Source organism: Hemitrygon akajei, chromosome 7 (genome assembly GCF_048418815.1).
Source record: "Hemitrygon akajei chromosome 7, sHemAka1.3, whole genome shotgun sequence".
Lineage (NCBI taxonomy): Eukaryota > Metazoa > Chordata > Chondrichthyes > Myliobatiformes > Dasyatidae > Hemitrygon > Hemitrygon akajei.
In genome coordinates this window covers 167,388,528-167,410,828 of record NC_133130.1, presented here as the reverse complement: position 1 = coordinate 167,410,828, position 22,301 = coordinate 167,388,528, and the positions used below count along the sequence as shown (strand labels likewise).

The following is a 22,301-nucleotide window of genomic DNA, read 5'->3' as shown; positions in this document are numbered from 1 at the left end:
TACTATCACAATTAAACTACTTGTGGTTTTTGACTTCTTATACTAACAGTAATACATGCTTTTTTGTGAAGTACTGCTTGTCCCTCATAATATCAAATCTTATATTTATTCAGGCTGCAGGGCTAGCAGCTGTATGAACATTGAACTAAAAGCCAAAAGGCTGCGTAAAACAGATTAACGTCAAGTCTCAAAACCTTGTCTTCACAACTTCTGTACTTTAAATTCTGACCTAAAGGCTTAATGATAGACGTTTGTCAAATACTTGTCTAAACTTTTATTCTTCATTTAGCAGTAATGTGGTCTGAAAAGCCCCATGTGTGTTTAATATATGCCATTCTAAAATTAACTTTAACGTTTAAATCACAAGTTGAATTACCAGTCTTCAGTAAATGCATTACCCAACCACAGGGATACATTACAAAATATAACTTCAGGCCCACAGTTCCAGACTGGTATGTGTGGTGAAATTTGTTGTTTAGTGGCAGCAGTACATTGCAATATGTTAATAAAAACTAAATTAAAATATATATAAATAGGCTGATCTAACTGTGTGAGACTATCAGCAGACAATGTAGGAATGTTGATATTACTGAAAAAAGCATTCATATAGGTATCATCTGAAGAAAAGTCAGACTGATACAACTTAAGGTAAAAGTCTTTAAATACGTTGTTAATTTCAGAATGGTCGGATGTCTTAGTTCCATTATCTTTAAAAATTTCTGTGATTTGACGATTAACTGTAAAAGATTTTAAGCGATTGGCTAATATTGGGCTGCCAATATAAGGAATATTACTTTCTGGTCCTATTATATTTATCGTAAAGATTGCCCATCATGGGTCTCCTTAGAAGTTAATTCTGTAAAAAGTTCCTCTATTGTCTCTCTTCTTGGATCATACTCTTCCTTTTCGGCAAATAAAACAACAGATAACATAATTGTTAAGCAAACTTTAAGGATCTGGTCTCAATTTAGAAAATTTTTTGGTTTAGCGAATTTTTCATTATCATCTCCCATTCTCCTGAATTATTTTTTTATCCCTTCCATGACTGATAAAAGTCTTTAAAGATTGGGATGAATTAGGTATTAAGTGTTTTTGGGACCTGTTTATCTCAGGATCTCTTGCTTCATTTGACCAATTGTCAAATAAATTTGCACTCCCAAAATCACATTTTTACAGATACCTTCAAATTAGAGATTTTCTACGTTTCCAATTAGCTACTTTTCCTATAGGTCCTGATAAAAATTTACTGGATGATCTTTTAAATTTAAAACCTTTTGTTAATGGTTCTGTTACCGGTATCTGTAACTTGTTGATTGATTCTAGACAAGACTTTTTAGATAAAATAAAAAAAGCTTGGGAGGATGACCTAAATTGTCAGATTTCTGATGATAGATGGAATAAAATTCTTATACGGGTTAATAAATCATCTTTCTGTGCTCGTCATTCTCTTCTACAATTTAAAGTGGTTCATAGAGCTTACATTTCTAAACAGAAGCTCTCCAGTTTTTACCCGAATGTTTCTCCACTTTGTAATAAATGCAACTCTACTGATGCCTCTTTAATTCATATGTTTTGGTTTTGCCCTACAATTGAAAAGTTTTGGCGGAAAGTATTTCATACCTTCTCTCAACTTTTTAGGGTCCAATTTGACCCAAATCCCCTTACTGCCTTGTTTGGTATTATTGCAAATGAAGATATAACTTTAAATACCCCTAACCTACAGGTTTTAGTTTTTACCCCTTTTAGCAAGAAGAGCAATCTTACTTAAATGGAAGGAGTCGACCCCTCCTACACATTTCAATGGCTATGTGATATGTCGTATTTAAATTTAGAAAAGATCCGCTACTCAGTCTTAAATTCGAAACAATCTTTTTATGATATTTGGGGACCTTTCCTAAATTACTTTTCCAATTTATAAAGTTTAACAGTGCACAGACTTTTATGTATATTTTTATCTTCTCTTCTTAAGTGAATGTTTTTTTTCCTAATTATCCATTGTCATCCATCAGCTTTTTTCTTTGGTAGTTGGTAGGGGGTTGACTTTTTTTTAATAATTTAAAACAAATTAAAAAAATATATAATTAAATTAGTGCAAAAAGACAGCAAGAAAAACACTGAGGTCCTGTTCATGGCTCATTGTCCATTCAGAAATCTGATGGAGGGGAAAAATCTGTTCCTAAAACTTTTGAGTCTTAGGCTCCTGTACCTCTTCTTTGATGGTAGCATTGAGAAGAGGGCACATCCTGGGTGGTCCACAATGATGGATACAACTTTGAGGCATTATCTTTTGAAAGTATCCTGAACCTGTCTGCAAGCAGTTCAGGTGAACACTTTCAAAAACATTTCCATATTTAAATAAAACTTGTATAAAATGTCACATTATCTATTTGGTTCAAAAATTTCAACACCGGTACCATTTCGTAAAATTCCTCAGTGAAAAAGCCATTGCATGTGAAACTATTTCAATCTGTTGTATGTGTCTCTAAATATTGAGTAGATGGCCATAAATCTTTATAAACAGACATCTTTGAAGAGGAGAATCAAGAGAGCAATGGACCAGCGGAAGTACAAAAAATATTTAGAATGTTGTGCTTATTAAGTCTGCAGAGGTTCAACAGAAAGCAATAGGCTGGTGTTAGGCGGTGTCCACACAACAGGGAGATGTTGCTCATATTGAAAATAAAAATAAAATAGAAGCAAGGCACAGTTAAATTACATTTATTTTTAATTGTTAATGACATTTTTCTGCACCAAAAGTCCATGGTTCAACTGGCTCATGGTATTACTGAAGACGAACACAACTAAATATTCCCATTCAGGGGCAGCTTCATCCTTCACGAGTTCCAGAAGAACAACCTGCTGCCATATTTGGCGGGCTGCAACTCTCCCTCAGGGACCGGGTTAGGATCTGGCCTTGGCCTGGAGTGGTAGACATTCTCAGGAACTGGCCGGTCTGTCTGCACCTTGGTAACCTGTGAAATAAAAGGAGAGCCATGACTTCACCTGGAGAAACAAAACACTCAGCAAAGTACCAGGAGAAAGCATCAACCAATTTAAATAATTTCAGAGAACTCAAGCTGGAAACATTTCCAAATACATGTTCTTGCACCTTCATATTTCAACCTATACGAAATTCATTTAAGACTTGGGACAGATACATTGCCCCCACACAATGCCAAACTGTAATACCATGTCAGTCAGATTTCAGGAGATAGGATCACTGCTAGAGATAACAAGTTGGTATTCTCAAAACCAGACTCCTTTAATATCGAGCAGCCTTCAGGGAAAGTTCACTCACTACATTCTAAGTTGAAGTCTGTCCACACACAAGTTTACAAAACCATAACATATAGAAGCAGAATTAGGCCATTCAGCCCATTGAGTCCACTCCACCATTCCATCATGGGTTATTTATTATCCCTGTCAACCCCATTCTCCTACCTTCTCCCTGCAACCTTTGATTCCCAGATAATAAAGAACCCATCAACCTCCACTTTAAATATACCCAATGATTTGGCCTCAATCAACAGTCTGTGGCAATTAATTCCACAGATACATTACCCTTTGGCTAAAGAATTCCTCCTTATCTGCTCCAAATGGCACCTCTATTCTGAGGCTGTGCCCTCTGATCCTAGACTTTCATTATAGGAAAAGAAACCCACATTACTGTCTGTGCTTATTTATGAGTAGGTCAAGATTGTTAAATATGATCCAGTCCTTTAGCCTTCAGAGCTGAGAAAGACAGTTAGAAACGTAGAAATTGACAGCACATTACAGGCCCTTTGGCCCACAATGCTGTGTGAAAAACTTACCCTGACATCCCCTTTGTACCTGCTTCCAGCACCTTAAAACTACGCCCCCTCATGTCAGCCATTTCAACCCCAGGAAAAAGCCTCTGGCTATCCACACGATCATCTTATACACCTATTACCATTAATATATCCTGTTTTCAAATTTCACCTACCAAAATGAACCACTTCATACTTAACAAGGTTGAAAGTCACTTAATATGAACATTGTGTACGAGCCATTCCAACACCCAGACCAACAGTAAACAATCTTGGAACCCTTTAAAAGAAAACATACAAGCCAGTACCATAGTGGAGCAAGATTAAAATCTCCAAACATTCCAAGGCAAATTTGTTTAGAAAACTGAATTTTACCATAAAATGTTACAGTAACTTGACAATATCTTTGTGGCTTTTTAACAGATTGGTATATACCCAAATGCAAAATAAGTCACATCTTTATTATAAACATACAAATTAATTAAATTTTATCAAGACTTGACAGAACTCTTGCATATCAATGTATAAATCATGGGCCTGTGCCAAGGTATTGCAAAAAATTTCTGCCCAACTGAAATATATCAAAGTAACAAATTTAATGCACTAGAAACATCCCCAGAGGACCTCATACATTTATCACAGCTGTGGTGGAATATACTGCGATTTATTGAAAAATGTAGCTTTAAGAAAATCAACGTAATTCTCGATTATAGTGAGCAATATTAAAACATGGCCAAATTAATCATTTTCACCAAAAATTCAGCTTCTGATTTTCCCCAGTATGTCAATTGATATTCCTTGGTCATAACTAATATATATACATACATATTTCCCTTTGAATAACAAAGGCACCATGGTAGCTTAGCGGTTAGTGTAACACAGGACGGAGTTCAGAGTTCAACTCTGCCCAATATCACCTGTAGGACTGGTGCGGCTTGATGGGCTGGAATGGGCCTATTCTGCGCTGTATCTAAATAATAACGTGCCTTGCATGTGTGGCCAGTGGAGATGCCATCTAGCAAAGAAAGCCCATTCCAATTTTAAAGCTTCCTTCATAATTGTTTGCCTTAAATTCACTCTGGATAGGATACAAAACAATATTAGGATGAACACGACTGTCTGCGCCACACTTTCTGTAACTAACACTATTTTGCATTGTTCTTTGTACTAACAATGTACTGTTGTAAATTATCTGTTTGGATGGCACGCACAAAGTTTGGCACACGACACCTCAGTACACGTGACAGTAATAAACCAATGACCACAGTGGTGCTGTGGTTGGCATAACGCTCTACAGTGCCAGCAATCGGAAGATCAAGGTTCAATTCCCGTCGCTACCTGTAAGTATTTCGCATGTTTTCCCTACAATCACCTGGGTTTCTTCCAAGATGTACGAGTTAGTAAGGGTTAGTAAGTTGTGGGCACGTTACTTGTGGGCTGCCCCCAGCACATGGCAAATGGGCAGATGCAACTCTCCTACACACAGTAACCTTCATCTTCACTGGAAGTCCCAGAATCTTCCCATTCCTCAAATGGCAGCACCTTCAACACACCAAGTACAGTGTAAAACACCACCATTTAAGGATAAACAATAAAAACTGAGCGAGGCAGTTCAGTAAATGAAAACAAAAATTGCACACTACACTTACAGATTGACAATGCAAGGTGAAAAATTTAATTTCATAGCCCAAAGTAAATTAGCGGATTACATATGCACTGAGTGACCACTTTATTATGTACTGTGCACCTGCTCATTAATGCAAATATCCTATCAGCCAGTCAGTAAGCAGCAACTCAAATGCAGACAAGGTCAAGGGTACAGTTCCTGTTCAGACCGAACATCAGAATGGGGAGGAAATGTGATTGAAGTGACTTTGCTGGCACCAAACAGGGTGTTTGAGCATATCAGAAACAGCCGATCTCCTGGGATTTTCACACACAATCTCTAGTTCACAGAGAATGGTGCAAAAAACATCTACAGTGGCAGTTCCGTGGGCAAAAATGCCTTGTTAATGAATGGCCAGACTGGTTCAAGCTAACTGTAGGTGACACTAACTCAATCGTGCAATACAACAGTGGTGTGCTGAAGAGCATCCCCGAATGCACAACATGTTGAACCTTGAAGTGGACGGGCTACAACAGCAGGAGACCACACCAGGTTCTATTCCTGAACCTAGTAATATGGTCACTGAGTTTGTGTCACCATATACTACTTTGACATTCGCTCACAGCATGAAAATGAAAATTTAACACTGGCTTTGATGTTTGTGAATTACACTGTCAGAGTTTACATTTTGTGCAGTTTACAGATCTCCATAGCCGGTTGGAAGTTTTACAAGTACAAACACAAATGGGAACCCTTCACTCTCCGAGGAAAGCAATGTGTTCCCACTTCACTAACCTGAGTTTTACAACAAACGTGGACCTAAAATCGCTGCAATGTCATAGAACAAAACTTCAACGAGAAAACCCATTCAGTACAACTTCGGCTTGACTATCATCCAATAATCTTCAAGTCACAACTCCAGATTTGGATTAGATTTGTTTAATCATTTAAAGCAATGATAACTATTGTGGAAGTGCACTCATTCTGACATTGAGAGAATGCTACCAGTGAAACGGTCCTGCATCAGCAGAATCTCAGACCTACATTAAGTGGAAAAGATAATTAGGGGATGTGGATTCCACAAGTGCTTTTCAAGGTTACTCAGAACACACTGCTAACACAATGACTGGTTGCAGCCAGAGGTCCAATAGATAGAAATCTCTCTCCATTCAGAACCACTGATTACATTTTGGCACTGGTTTCCCATTTTCCAGTGAAAAAGCTTAATATATAACAACCTAAAGCAAGCATCGTCCAAAAATTCAAGTTTCAAGACTGTCATTGGTGGAGCAAAAATTTGAGGATAATTTATTAGAGGTTGCAAACTACACCTTGTGTACACCTCCAGAATATCAAGCCAAATGGTACAATTATCTGTACCTTGCAGGTCACACATTTAGAACATAGATACCACAGCACAGTACAGTCCCTTCAGCCCAGTGCTGTGTTGACTTTTTAAACCTACTCCAAAATCAATCTAACCCTTCCCTGCTCCTCAAATGCATCTATGCTTAATTTGTGTCCTGAGATGGCAAGTTCCCCATTCTCAACACTAGTGGGTGAGTCTAGGACCAGAGGGCAATCCTCAAAGCACAGGGATGAAGAGGAATTTCTTTAGCCAGATGATACCGAATCTGGTGAATTCATTGCCACAGATGACTGAGGGGGCCAAGCCACTGAGTATATTTAAACTGGTGATTGATAGGTTCTTGGTTAGTCGGGCCATCAAAGGTTATGGGGAGAGGGCAGGAGAATAGGGTTGAGGGTATAATAAAATCTGCCATGATGGGATGGCAGAGCAAACTTGATGGACTGAGTGCCTAATTCTGTTCCTATGTCTTATGGTTTTGCACTGGATAAATACAATTCCCCTTCTGAAAGCCCAGAGTTATTGCTCAGGCAATCTGATACTGACGATCTCTACATTGATTGCAGTCAAATGGAAACTGTCTTCTAGCAAAAGTTCACAAATTTAAATAACTGCCAAATAGGAAATCTTCTGCTTTCTAAGACAGAAGTACATACAGGGCATTGTAAAGTGCTTTACAAGGGGATAAAATGCAAACATGAAAATAAGACAAAAAGATGTTAGTTAAAAGCAAGGTAAATAAATAGGTTCTGAGTTGGTGTTTAAAAGTGTCAACTGAATCTGCATCCCTTATAGTATTAGGTATTGAATTCCAGAGTTTAGGAGTATTGCTCACAAAAGCTGACCTGCTAATGATCTTTTGAGGGAGATTGCTTGAGCAGTCCACATACGAGGACAGACATGTTCTACCTCACTGCGGTACGAGATCCATTGGCTACTCTCACCTGATTTAGCCCGCCTGCTGAAGCAGTGTTGCTTGCAAACAGCTACTTGGAGCCACAGGTGAGAGCTGAGTGTTCAGTGGGGACCAAAGGTGACAGAACTACCCCAGAATAGCCACAAGTCCTTCTACCAGAGGTATAACTGAACCTGCCACTCATTGGAATTCAAATCTAACTCCCACCATTTACCAATGGTTAAAAATAAAATCAAATTACCAAAACAATCTCACTAAAATGAACATGAAATATAAATGGCAAAGCTTAGCAAGATGAAATGAAGCAAGCCATTGGCTTGATGCCTGCTGTTAGCTGTGAGAAATGCAGCTTTATACCATTAACATCAGGTTCAGCTCTCTAAGGAAGAGAATATTGGCAAGCACTACGTGAAAATTCAGCTTTAGTATGTAGAGCTGGATGATGACAGACATGCTGGCCGAGAGACCTGGACTAGGATGTATATAGAGGCTGCCGGCACAGTGCCATAGTGACTATTAGTTTAACAGAAAACAACTTCAATTCAAAACACCTAACATGCACCTTCAATGCGCCACTGTAGCATTGCAGTTAGTGCGACACTATTGCAGCTCGGGGCATCAGAATTCAATTCCCTTTGCAGTCTGTGTGCTCTCCTCATGACTGCACGGGCTTCTTCCCACAGTCCAAAGACATACCAATTACTAGATTAATTGGTCATTGTAAATTGTCCAGTGATTTGAGGCCCTTCGTTGGCCAGGGTCAAACATGGACATTGTGTCTAGCTGCCTATGTAATATGCAAGCCACGGCTCTACGATATGGAGGGCAAGCTGTTGCCTATGTAGTGGGCTCCCCCTCTTCATGCAGCTGATGAATCCAAAGGAATAGCAGAGACCAATACAGTTTGCACCAGTGGTGTTGCAAGAGTTGCCAATCATCATTGAACGCAACGTAGGAGTGCCTTAGGAACTCCAGCTCCGGATTTTTCCTTTGGGATTTACTCCCGAAGCCTTCCCCATGAGTGGGTATAGCTGCAAGGAAGGGAGCAGAGGTTTGAGATCAGTTTTCCTTCTAGATGAGCAGTTAATCACAGCTGGCTGGCCCCTTCTGCCTGAAGTGATTGGTTTTAATACACCAGTAACCCAACTTTCCCCTTCTTAACAGCAGAAACAGTTCTGCTGGGCTAGGTAGCTAAGCCATATGTGAAGGTCAGGAGCTGGACTTGGTTAGCAGAGGCTACTGGAATGCCACTGGAAGCATTTAATTAGATAGAAGGAGCTTCTTCACACTGCTTCCCCCTCCAACTTTAAGGAACCATGATTAGGCCAGGGTTAAGTGGGTGGGTTGCTGTGCAGTGAGCTCGTTGAGCCAGAAGTGCCCGTTCTGCACTGTACCTCTAAATAAATATCTGAAAGGCCTGCACTATGCCAAAGGAACTTTATTATTTTTTGAGTGAAAGTTTACAGAGGACCAGAAACCGAAAGCAAGCCATCTCATTTCAACTAACAAAACACTGCTCCAAATGGGCAATTTATACTGGTCAAATGATGAAAACTACTGTTAGAAGGTTGATGAAATTAATTTTTTTAACCTTGTGTACAAATCTTGAATTTTTATTTTGTAATCCACACGTTTGAAAAAATTTTCAGTGTCTTAAAATGCAAGTTTAGAATGTCACGGTGACACGTACTTTGGCAATAAGTTTACTGCAAATGTTAACATTTAGTTTAAGCTGAACAAAATCTCTGCCATAAGAATACATCTGCGATATGAGAATCACAAGCATAAAAACATGTTGAATCATCTTGAATACTGAGAACTTCATTATGAATTTGACTTAATGGTACAGCTGAATAATATTTAAGATCATCCAACGTAGGAGTAGAATTAGGCCATCTGGCCGATTGTGTCTGCTATGCCATTCCACCATAACTGATTTATTTCCCCTCTCAACCCTATTCTCCTGCCTTCTCCCCATGACCTTTGATACCCTGACAAATTGAGAACCCATCAACCTCTGTTTTAGAGACACTCAATGATTTGACCTCCACATGAATGAATTCCACAGACTCGCTACCCTCTGACTAAAGAAATTTTAATCTGAGTAGTGAATCTGTGGAATTTAACTATAAAACATTGTAAACCATAAAGAATATTTTAGCCACAAAGAATTTTGTGGCTTCTGGTTTAATAACAAGTGAAAGTCATTGAAAAATATTTGGTAAGTGCACTACAGAGACGTCCAAGGGTCCTGAACATTAAATCTGTGTTCAATTAAGATTTAAATGCTTATAGCACACACCGGTAGTCAAATAATGAGCTGTCTTGCAGCTTTTCATACTTCTAGTTCTGAGGCTTTTTAAGGCATTGGTAAGACTGCTCTTAAGAGCATTGTGAGCAATTTTAGGCCCCTTATTTAAGAAAAGATGTGCTGGCATTGGAGAGGGTCCAGAGGAAGTTCACGAGACTGATACCAGTGATACGTTAGCATTGGATTGGAGAAATTTTAGGCCAGTCCTCCTTACAAAACTGCTTCAACTCTGGGATGTTGGTGGGCTTCCTTACATAGAAAACCTACAGCACAATACAGGTCCTTCAGTCCACAAAGCTGTGCCAAACCTTAGAAATTACCTACAGTTACCCATAGCCCTCTATTTTTCTGAGCTCCATGTACCTGTCCAGGACATTCACTGTCGCCGGCAGCCCATTCCACGCACTCACCACTCTGCAGAAAGAAAACTTACCCCTGACATCTCCTCTGACTATCCACACGATCAATGCCTCTCATCTGCTTGAACTGCTTGTTTCAGGTGCTTCCACGTTTCTATTGGATTAAAGTCTGGACTTCGACTTGGCCAGTCAAAACACAATTTTTTTTTAAAAAAAAAACATTCTGTTGTTGATTTATTCTTGTCTTTTGGGTCACTGTCTTGTTTCATAATCCAACTTCTATTAAGTTTCAGGTGATGGAATGCTACCCTGAGATCTTCTTGTAAAATGTCTTGACATAATTTTAAATTCATTGTTCCCACAAGCTGTCCAGGCCCTGAGGCAGGAAATAAACCCCAAACCATGACACTCCTTCCACCATGCTTCACCGTTGGGACGAGGTTTTGTTGTTGGTGTGCAGTGCCCTTTTTCCTCCAAACATCGTGGTGTGCATTTCTGCCAAAAAATTCAACTTTTGTCTCATCCATCCACAGAACTTTGTCCCAAGAGTGCTGTGGAACATCCAGGTTGTCTTTTGCAAACTTGAGATGTGCAGCAATATTTTTGTTTGGAAAGCAGTAATTTCCTCCATGGTATCCTTACATGAATATCATTCTTTGTTCAGTGTTTTTCTTATAGTAGACACATGAACAGACTTCAGCAAGTTCTAAGATTTCTGCGGGTCTTTTGCTGTTAAGCTTGGGTTCTTTTTCACCTCTTTCAGCATTGCTCTTGCTGTGATCTTTGCAGGATGTCCACTCCTACGCAGAGTAGCAATAGTACCAAGTTTCCTCCACTTGTAGACAATTTCTTTCTGTCGACTGATGAACACTCGGGTTTTTAGAAATGCTTTTGAAGCCTTTTCCTGCTTTATGCGTCACTACAATGCATCATACAACTTCTGCGGAACTCAGAAGTTCCTCTGAAAGTTGTTTTGATCAAAGCATGGTGCACATAAATGCACCTTCTTGAGAAGAGCAGGCTCTCTCAGTAGCCTGACTTTGTGTGTCCTTTTTATAGGGCAGCACACTTCTACAACCCACATCTCCAATCCCCTCTCATTGATTGGGACACCTAACTCTAAACAGCTATGGTAGGAGGCATTACCCCAGAGGTTCACACAAATACATGTAACATCTAGTTTTAGGATTTAAGTGAAGATCTGATCACATTTTAGATCATATTTATGCAGTAATAGAGAAAATGCATGGTTCACAACTTCCAATGTACAAACCCAGAAAGTGAGCAAGGTTCTAAGGCTTTACATCAAAGCCACATCCTCCTCATACAGCATCTAGAAGCATAGTTCAATTCCATAGCAATGAAGGAGACAATCCTCAATAACACAAGAGGTTCTGCAGCTGCTGGAAATCCGGAGTAACACACACAAAATGCTGGAAGAACTCAGCCCAAAGCATCAACTGTTTATTCATTTCCAAAGCAGCTGCCTGACTGGCTAAGACTCTTCGACAGGATTGGAAATGTAGGGGACAGAAGCCAGAATAAGGTGGGGGGGGGGAGCAGGGGAAAGGGAAGGAGTACGAGCTTTGGGGGGGGGGGGGGGGGGGAGGAGGAGAAGGAGCATGAGCTGGGGTTGGGGGGAAAGAATGATCAATGCCATGATTGAGAGAGTGGTGACTAAAAGTAGATGGCATAGATTTATGAGGTTTAGAATGGCTCCGAGAAAGAACTCCTTCCACCCAGAGGGTTGCTGATCTCTGGAACACCATGCCGCAGTGTGTGGAAGCAAGTAATCTCACATCTAATCACCAAGGCTGGTCAATGGGATTAGGACAAGTACTTGATGGCTGGTACGGACATGGTGGCCTGAAGATGTATTTCATGTTTGTGCAACTCCAGGTACATGCTTCAAGATACAACAGTTTTGTCACCAGATCAGTGATTCCAATAACGTAAGCAAATAATCTATTCAGAAACATCAAAACAGCTTCTCATTATGGGTGTATATAGCAATACAGGTTTCCCCCGCTATCCGAAGGTAGAGCGTTCCTATGAAACTGTTTGTAAGCCGAAATGTCGTAAAGCGAAGAAGCAATTACCATTAATTTATATGGGAAAAATTTTTGAGCGTTCCCAGACCAAAAAATAACCTACCAAATCATACCAAATAACACACAAAACCTAAAATAACACTAACATATAGTAAAAGCAGTAATGATATGATAAATATGCAGCCTATATAAAGTAGAAATATTGTATGTATGGTGTAGTTTTACTTATCAAAATCGGGAAGACAGCAAGCCAAAATCAATCTGGAGGGAAAAAAATCTGCACGTACACGCATGCGCAAACAACTGCCCGCACAAGGCTTCACGGTCATTGTAGTCTTTCTCAGGGTAAACACACGTATAAAGTGGGCTTATTTTTTTTTGTAAAAGCGAAAATCCTCTTTGGTTAGCGAAAACAGGTACCAATGTAGGTCTTTCGTAACAGCGAGTTGTCGTAAAGCGAATGTTCGAAAAGCGGGGGACACCTGTATACTGTAAGTAGCAAGTCCCTACCATCTTTAGAGGGGCAAAAAGTACCAAAGCTAAACCTGAGATTCTAGAAATCCAGAGTAACACACACAAAATGCTGGAGGAACTCAGCAAGTTAGGCAGCATCTATGGAAATTAATGAACAGTCAATGTTTCAGGCCGAGGCTCTTCATCAGGACTGGAGAGGAAGGGGACAGATGCCAGAATAAGGTGAAGGGAGGGGAAGGCAGACAAGCTAGATGGTGAAAGGTGAAGCTAGGTAGGTGGGGGTTGAAGAAGATAGGTGGAAAAGGCTTAGAGCTGTAGAAGGAGGAACCTTTCTTTCTTTGTCAATCTTTTTTATTGAGTTTCAAATAGATAAACATAATGATAATGATACAAAGAGATCGGGATTACACTAAAAATGGTTAATGTATACATAAACAGACTCCGAGTGACATGTGTAATCTAACCCTCCCAATCTCTTATTAACTAAACATGAGAAAGATTCAAAGAAAAAAAGATTGTTACAAGAGAAAAAAAGTCCCCTAAACAAAAAAAAACAAAATAAAAACAAAAAGCTGGGCTGCCTTGTTTCATTGGTTAAAATCGTTGTCATTAACTCTGCTCCTCTATACATGAAAAAAAGAGTTATTGAGAAGGATTTGGAAATGGTCAGCTAACATCACATGAAAATGTTGAATAAATGGTCTCCAAGTTTCTTCAAATTTAACCGAAGGGTCGATAGTGCCACTCCTAATTTTAACCAAATTTAAATATGTTATAGTTTGGGCAAACCATTGAAATGTAGTAAGGGGATTAGAATCTTTCCATTTAAATAAAATGGATCTTCTGGCTATTAATGTAACAAATGCAATCAAACGGCAAACTGAAGGTAATCCAAAAATTGCAGTAATAGGAGGTTGTAAATCAATACGCAAAACTGCTGAAATAATATCAAAAATATCTTTCCAATATTTTCCCAAAAGAGGGCAAGACAAGAACATGTGTATCAAGGAAGCTACCTCAGACTTGCATCTGTTACAGACAGGATTTATATGGCAATAAAAACAAGCTAACTTATCCTTGGACACATGGGCCCTATGAACCACCTTAAACTGTGTCAAAGCATGTCTAGCACAGATTGAAGAAGTGTTAACTAGATGGAGAATTTTCTCCCATTTCTCTATAGGTAAAGATACCTGAAGTTCTCTTTCCCATTCATTCTTAATTTTATCAGATGTACCTAGATGTGTTTTCGTAATCAGGTCATAAATAATTGCTATTAAACTCTTCTGATAGGGGTTTAAACCTAAAAAAAATTTCTGTAATTTCAGTTTGATGTGACGGAAAAGTAAGTAAAATAATATTCAAAAAGTTTCTAATCTGTAAATATCTGAAAAAAATGTGATCTAGGCAAACTATATTTATTAGACAACTGTTCAAAAGACATGAGACAGTTATCCGTGAATAAGTCACAAAAACATGTTATTCCCAGAAGGAGGAATCTGATAGGGGTGGGGGGAGTGAACCATGGGAGAAAGGGAAGGAGGAGTGGTACAGGGGAAGTTGATAGGCAGGTGTGGAGAAGAGGTAAGGGGCCAGAGTGGGAAAATGAAGAGGGAAGGGGGAGTAGGGAAAAATTACTAAATGTTGGAGAAATTAATGTTAACGTCAAAGCTGATATTAATTTCATAACTCAAATAAATATACAGTTGCTGCAGTGAATTGGCACATATTGTAAATAACCAGAAATAAATCTCTAAATAAAATAAATTCCTCCAAAATTGCATTATTAGAAAATGAAATAACCTACTGTACAACACACAAAATGCTGGTGGAACACAGCAGGCCAGGCAGCATCTATAAGGAGAAGCACTGTCGACGTTTCGACAGGACTGATGAAGGGTCTCGGCCCGAAACGTCGACAGTGCTTCTCCTTATAGATGCTGCCTGGCCTGCTGTGTTCCACCAGCATTTTGTGTGTGTTGTTTGAATTTCCAGCATCTGCAGATTTCCTCATGTTTGCTCTTTAACCTACTGTACCTTAGATAGCTCCCCAAGATCAGGACGAACCCAGCCCAGTTTTTCTAGCACACAGTTATCAAATGCCTCTTGCTGCTTGCGACAATGCCGAAACTCTTGCAGATTGGTATAATCGATGCAGGTCCAGTACTCTGTGAAGGGTTCAGCACAATGGCTCTTTATCTTCCTAAACAAACAATGTAGACATTAGTAATCTGTTCGCAAAAATAAGCCAGTATAAATACAAGCAGTATACTAATTGGATGTTACAAAAATACAGAAGTATAAAAAGCTTTGCAACATAAAAGAGCCAACAACTTGGATCTGGACAGTTCTGATTGCCTCACTATAGGAAGGGTGTGGAAGCTTTAGAGAGGGTGCAGAGATTTTACAGAATGTTGCCTAGATTAGAGAGTGTGTCTCATGAGGCTAGGTTGAGTGAGCTAGGTTTTTTTCTCTTTAGAGTGAAGGGGGATGACAGGTGCTTGATAGATGGTGTATTAGATAAGAGATAGAATAGACAGCTAGTGACTTTTCCCCTTATACCCTTCTGTATTAGGACAGAAATGCCTAATACAAAAGAGCATGATTTTGAGGTGACTGGAGGAATGCTTGGGGGTGGGGGATATCAGGGAGTGGAGGTGTTTTTCTATAATTGAGGGTGGTGGGTATGCGGAACACACTGCCAGGGGTAGAGGGAGAGATGGATACATTAGTAATGGGCAGGTTAATTGGTCATTACAAATTAGACCACCGGGCTGAGGGGGTTGCTGGTGCAGTGCAAAGAACCGGAAGGGCTGTATCACTAAAGAAAATAAATTTTAAGAGACTCTTAGATAGGCACATGGATGATAGATCAGCACAGAATAGTGGGCTGTGCTGTAGTGTTCTATTTTCTAATTCACACATGTCAAAGATAGACACACCAAGGAAGTGGATAACAACATCAGCACAATTTAGGAAAATGTGAGCTGATCCATTTCAGTAGAAAATGAAAGTTTTATGGAGGGTGAAAAATTGAAAAATCATGTTTAAAAAGCTCGTGTGTGCTCTCACAGATAATTCATTGCAGGTTAACATGCAAGTGTGATGTGTACAAGTAGTAGAAAGAGGCAAGATGAAAAATGTGTGAGGCATTTATTTTTACAAATGAGAGGTGGCTACCAGATTTGCACCGTCAGGAGACACATATCAAGCAGTCATCCATGACACTCTTGGAATGGCATGAATGTGCAAAAAACTAAGGAGATATGGCCACTGTCAGCAAGGATTGCCTTAACTGTATGTTAAATATAATATACCCATTTAGGCAAGAATCAAAATTTAGAATCTATTAAAAGCGACCCGGTCTGAACCTAATCCAGAACAAAGAATGAAAATGTTATACATAAAATACGTTTAACTAGTCTCAAATTACCCATCCTCCTCCGAGCAGAGAACGCCAGCCTCAATCTAAAGTCATAGGAGAGCTGGTGTAGCACAGGTTGGGGTATAACTGCTGTATGACTGAGCTGGCTCTGTTCTGCACTGAAGTTAAAATCATCCCAACTATGTGGCACTTGATCATTATAACATATTCCCCCAAAATAGTTCAGCAGCAACATCAACTGATTATGAAAAATTTTATAAATCAATTAATTTCAGATTGAAACATACTAATGATAATCAAAATTTGTTCAAAGGTGCAATCTACTAATACATCTGAATACATTAATCCAGTTTTTACATAGATTGCAGAGCTCACAAGGCACATGAACAACAAAAATGCAAAATCAAGGTCATTTTGACTGGAATATAAAACCCAATAGATCTAAAAGGCAAAGATCAAGTGGACAGCCAGTTTTTCCCCCAGGGTTGAAATGGCTACAACAAAGGCACACAATTTTAACATGGTTGGAGGTAAATATTGAAGGCAAGTTAGAGGTCGTGGTGCTAGAAAGTCTGTGAACCCTTTAGAATTTTCTGTTTCTACATAAATGATTTAAAATGTGATCAGATCTTCATGCAAGTCCTAAAACTAGATAAAGAGAAACCAATTAAATAAACAAACATTATATTTATTGAGAAAAATGATTCAATATTACATGTTGGAAAAAGTACATGAACCTCTAGGATTACCAGTTCATTTAAAGGGGAAATTAAGAGTCAAGTATTTCAACCAATGGGATGACGATCAGGTGTGAGTGTGAGAGGCTCTGGCCTATTTAAAGAACATAAACCTGGGTCTTCACTATCGAAGTCTGATCTTCACCACACAGGATTTTGGAAATGTGCCATGCCTCGAACAAAAGGGATTGCTAAGGACCTCAGGAAAAAAGTTGTTGATGCTCACTGGGCTGGAAAAGGATACAAAACCATTTCCAAAGTGTTTGGGCTCCACCTTTCCACAGTCAGGCAGATGGTGTACAAATGGAGGAAGTTCAACACCATTGTTACGCTCCCCAGGAGAGTTTGACCAACAAAAACCACTTCCAAGAGCAAGGCATGTAATATTACAGGAAGTCACAGAGAATCCCAGGGTAACATTTAAGGAGGTACAGGCCTCCTCTTGCATTGGCTAATGTCAGTGTTCATGAGTCTACCATCAGGCAAACACTGAACAACAATGGCACGAATGGCAGGATTGCAAGGAGAAAGCTGTAACTGTGCAAGAAGAACATTGCTGTCCATCGAAAATTTGCTGAAGACCACGTGGATAAGTCAGAAGGCTACTGCAATAATGTTCTGTAGATGAATGAGTCTAAAATAGATTTTTTTGCTTAAATGAGAAACTTTATGTTTGGCAAAAAGCATGCAATGCAGCATGAGACCTCATCCCATCTGTGAAACATAGTGGTGGCAGAGTCATGGTTTGGGGCTGCTTAGCTGCCTCAGGATCAGGATGCTTGCCAGCATTGATGGAACTATGAATACTGAACTGTACTAGCAAACTCTACAGGAGAATGCCAGGGCATGTCTGTAAACTGAAGCTCAAGAGAAAGTGGGTCATGCAACATGACCCTAAACACAAGTCAGTCTACCAAAGAATGGCTAAAGCAGAAGAAATTTCATGTTATAGAATGGCAAAGTCAAAGTCCTGACTTAATCTTACAGAAATGTTGTGGAAGGACCTGAAGCAAGCAGTCCACACAAGGAAACCCACCAACATCCCAGAGTTGAAGCAGTTTTGTAAGGAGGAATGGTCTAAAATTCCTCCAAGCTGATGTGCGGGACTGATCAATAGTTACCAGAAATGTTTGGTTATCATTATTGTCGTACAAGTGGGTCACACCAGCTACTAAAAACAAAGGTTCACACAATTTTTCCAATACATGTAAATATTGGATTATTTTCTCAATAAATTAAATATGATGTGTGTGTGTTATTAATTTAACTGGGTTATCTTTATCTAGTTTTGGGGCACTTGAAGATCTGATCACATTTTAAGTCATATTTATGCAGAAAGAAAATTCTCAATAGTTCAATCTTTCTAGCACCAGTTTTGTTTCACTAAGTGTCAGGTATGTAGTATTAGGGACATTTAAGATGTGGGAAAATGGAGGACTATGTTAGAGGAACAGCCTGCACTGTGCTGTTCCATGTTCTAATGTGTGTAATCAAAGATCACTAACAAATGTGTTTAAATCTTTTTTTAAATCATTAACAATGCAGCTATACCATGATTCAAACAATTGAGACACTAAGACCACTTTTTCCTTAAAACACATCTTTTCAATCCATGTCTTCTGCTTCTTGAGCCATTAAATGGAGTGAAACCGTTCCCTTTAGTATCTTTTTTATTAATTATTGTACTACCCTGCACTGTTTTGTGCACTTTATGTAGTCCTGTGCAGGTTTGTAGTCTAGTGCAGTTTTTATGTTGTTTTACGTAGTCTGGTGTAGCCTTGAGCTGTCTCACATAGTCTAGTGTAGTTTTGTGTTGTTTCACGTAGCACCAGGGTCCTGGAGGAACATTGTTTTGCTTTTACTGTGTACTGTACCAGCAGTTTATGGTCAAAATGACAATAAACTTGACTTGGTTTGACGTAATCCAGTGAGCAACCCTTCCACTGACCTGAAACAGTGAATGGTTTCTCCTTCCACAGATACTGGCCAAGTCTCATAGAAACCTACAGCACATTACAGGCCCTTCGACCCACAATGCTGTGCCGACCATGTAACCTACTCTAGAAACTGCCTAGAATTTCCCTAGTGCATAGCCCTCTATTTTTCTAAGCTCCATGTACCCATCCAAGAGGCTCTTAAAAGACCCTATTGCATCCACTTCCACCACTGCCGCCAGCAGGTGCATTCCAGCACCCACCACTCTGAAAAACTTACCCCTCACATCCCCTCAGTACCTATTTCCAAGCATCTTAAAACTATGCCCCCTCATGATAACCATTTCATCCCTGGGTAAAAGCCTCTTTCTACAGTCAATGCCCCTCATCATCTTATACACCTCTATCAGGTCATCTCTCATCCTCCATTGCTTCAAGAAAAGGCCAAGTTCACTCAACCCATTCTCATAAGGTATTCCCTGCAATCCTGGCAACATCCTCGTAAATCTCCACTGCACGCTCTCTATAGTATCCACATCCTTCTGGTAGTGAGGTGACCAGAACTGAACACAGTACTCCAAGCCAGGTCTTCTAACTTTCCTGTTTTTGCTGTAGATTCCAGCATCTGCAATAACTTGTCCTCAACCCTTACTTCAATAACAAACCCTGGCTCTCTTATTTAGAGATACAGCTCAGAACACACCTTTCCGGCACAAGCCGCACCACCCAGCAACTCATCTATTTAACCCTCCTGGCTTAATCACAGGACAATTTACAATGACCAACTAACCAGTACGTCTTCAAATTGTCTAAAGAAAACAGCACCAGGAGGAAACTCACACTCATAGAAAGGACATACAAACTTCCTACAGACACCACCACTAGACTGAATTCCAAACTCCAATGCTCCAAGCTGTGACAGTGCTATGCTAACCTCTATGCTACCATGGCACCCTGCAGTCTGACAAAGCTCAAATCCATATATCCCGAGGACAATCATATTCTTCATGTTGGCAATTAGCATTAGCATTTTACTTCTGTTGTGTCCGACCAGACTTTTATACAGGTTTCACATAACTTGTTTATGCAAATCCCTCTACTTTTAAATCTCCGTATCACATTAATTTTACTAACTACATGCTCAGCACATCCTGTAAATTTCCACACATTTGTAATCAGGTAAATATTTGAAAACTACTGCAAGGAAAATTTTTCTAATGTGCACAAGTGTGGTGAAGTACAGGTACATGACAATGAACTTAACTGGAAGAGGATGGTGCCAGGAATTGAGAATGAGTTATGGAGAAATTGAGACTTTAATTATTGGAGTAGAGGAGGGTGAGGGATAACATTATTTATCTAGCGATACAGCATGGAATAGGCCCTTCAGGACACTCTACCCCAGCAATCCACAAACACAATTAACCCTCGCCTAATCACAGGACAATTTACAATGACCAATTAACCTACCCGATACATCTTTGGACTGTGGGAGGAAACCAAAGCACCCAGAGAAAACCCATGCAGTCATGGAGAGAACATACACAGCCTCCAAACAGACAGCACCGGAACTGAACGAGTGGCACGAGCTGTAAGAGCAGTGCCCATAGTACGAGTAGGCAGCTATCAATCCCGGGGGAACATGGATTTGCGCCTCTGGTGGACTGTGTCCTCTCCAGTGCACAAGCCTGGGCGGGAAGATTTGAAGAGCCTGCCGTTGCCCATACAGCGTGATTCCCATCTCCACGTCACTGATGTAGTCCAAGGGAAGGGCAAGTGCCAATACAGCTTGGCACCAGTCCCATTGCAGAGGTTGCCAGAGTGAAGTTGAAACATCAAACTGCCACTAGGCAGCAGAGGTTTAAAATCCAGTTTTCCTTCTCCTGTGGTATAAAGGTGTCTGACAGGCATAGATAGGATAAATACAGCCTTTTGCTCAGTAAAAAAAAAACTAAAAACTGGAGGGGATAGATTTAAGATTAAAGGGAAAACATTTAACAGGAACCAGAGAGACACTTCTTCACTCGGAAGATGGTCCACAATGCAGGGGCCCCAACAGATATTCAAAGGCTCATTATCCACTGGTGAGGTGCTAAAGTTCTTTCATCATTTAAGAAAGATTTAGCCAGGAAATTACATATTAGTGAGCCTGACATCAGTCATGGGCAAATTATTGCAAGATATTATAAGGGACAGGATATATAACTATTTGGATAGACAGTGGCTAATTTGAAATAGTCAACATGGCAGGTAACGTCAATCTAATCTCAGAGAACTTTTCAAGGAGGTTACCGAGAAGGTTGACGACAGGAATGGATGTCTATATGGACTTAAGCAAAGTACCGTATGGGAGGTAGGTTCAACCGCTTGGCATTCAGGAGGTAATCTACTAGATTCAATGCTGGCTTTGCGACAAGTAGGAGCGTGGTAGTAGACAGTTGTCTCTCTGACTGGAGGTCTGTGACTAATGGTGTGTTGCAAGGATTGATGCTGGGTCTGATGTATATCATCTGTATCAATAATATTGTTGATAAAGTAGTGAACGGGATCAGCAAATTTGCGGATGACACCAAGCTTAGAGGCGCAGTGCACAGCGAGGAAGGCTATTAAAGCCTGCAAAGTGATCTGGGAGAGAGAAAATCAATGGGCTGAGATAGGTCGCAGGACCTCTTTTTGCACTGTTTAACTCTATGACTGTCACCCCACGGCGCTGCCTGCACATCCCCACGTCCGACCACGAACACCTCATAACCTACGGGAGGATAGGCGGGTGGGGAGCCGCGTTAAATCCAGTGGCCGGCTTCAGGCGCGGCCTGCACTATGTGCAGCCTTGGGCTCGGCTACCTGAAGAACTCGAGCGCGCACTCGTTGACCTTGCGGCCCTCCTGCAAGCAGCGGCGCGGGTCCTTCTCCTCCCAGCGGCATAGCATGAACTCTTTGTTGGGTTTGTCGCACAGCGAGCCGTAGTGGTGGGCCGACGCCTTCAGCACGGCCGAAGACACGGTCACTTCCTGCACGTTGAGCTCCTGCAGCGACGGCAACTCCACCGTGGCCATGTCGCCGCCACTACTCGGTCCCACCGGCCTCTCCGAGCCGCTGCCGCCACCAATCGGCCCAAGGTCGCTATAACACGCATGCGCCACACGCCCTAACCTGCTGATAGGCTGATCCTGCCGGATATCCATCGTGATTGGTTAATAGAGCATACACTGGTACAGCACAATGTCTACCACGATTGGTTAATATGACACACACTTCCAAAGCTAATATTTGATTGGTTAATCTGTTCTGTCTATCATAGGCTGGTGGACGAAGTTAAAATTTAAATTAAATGACGTTCTAAAAAGCTTTTTGTTTTAAATTCACATTTT

General features: G+C 40.3%; 1 protein-coding gene across 1 annotated transcript; it reads right to left on the bottom strand.

The window, feature by feature from the left end:
* Positions 1 to 2,702: 2,702 nt before the first annotated feature.
* On the bottom strand, positions 2,703 to 22,067 carry ndufa8 (NADH:ubiquinone oxidoreductase subunit A8). Its single transcript, XM_073052540.1, has 3 exons — positions 21,775 to 22,067; positions 14,912 to 15,077; positions 2,703 to 2,972 (listed from the first exon to the last, which is right to left on the bottom strand). The coding sequence occupies exons 1-3, from the start codon at positions 21,984 to 21,986 to the stop codon at positions 2,835 to 2,837; spliced, it is 516 nt and encodes a 171-aa protein (XP_072908641.1). The 5' UTR covers positions 21,987 to 22,067; the 3' UTR covers positions 2,703 to 2,834.
* Positions 22,068 to 22,301: the final 234 nt, after the last annotated feature.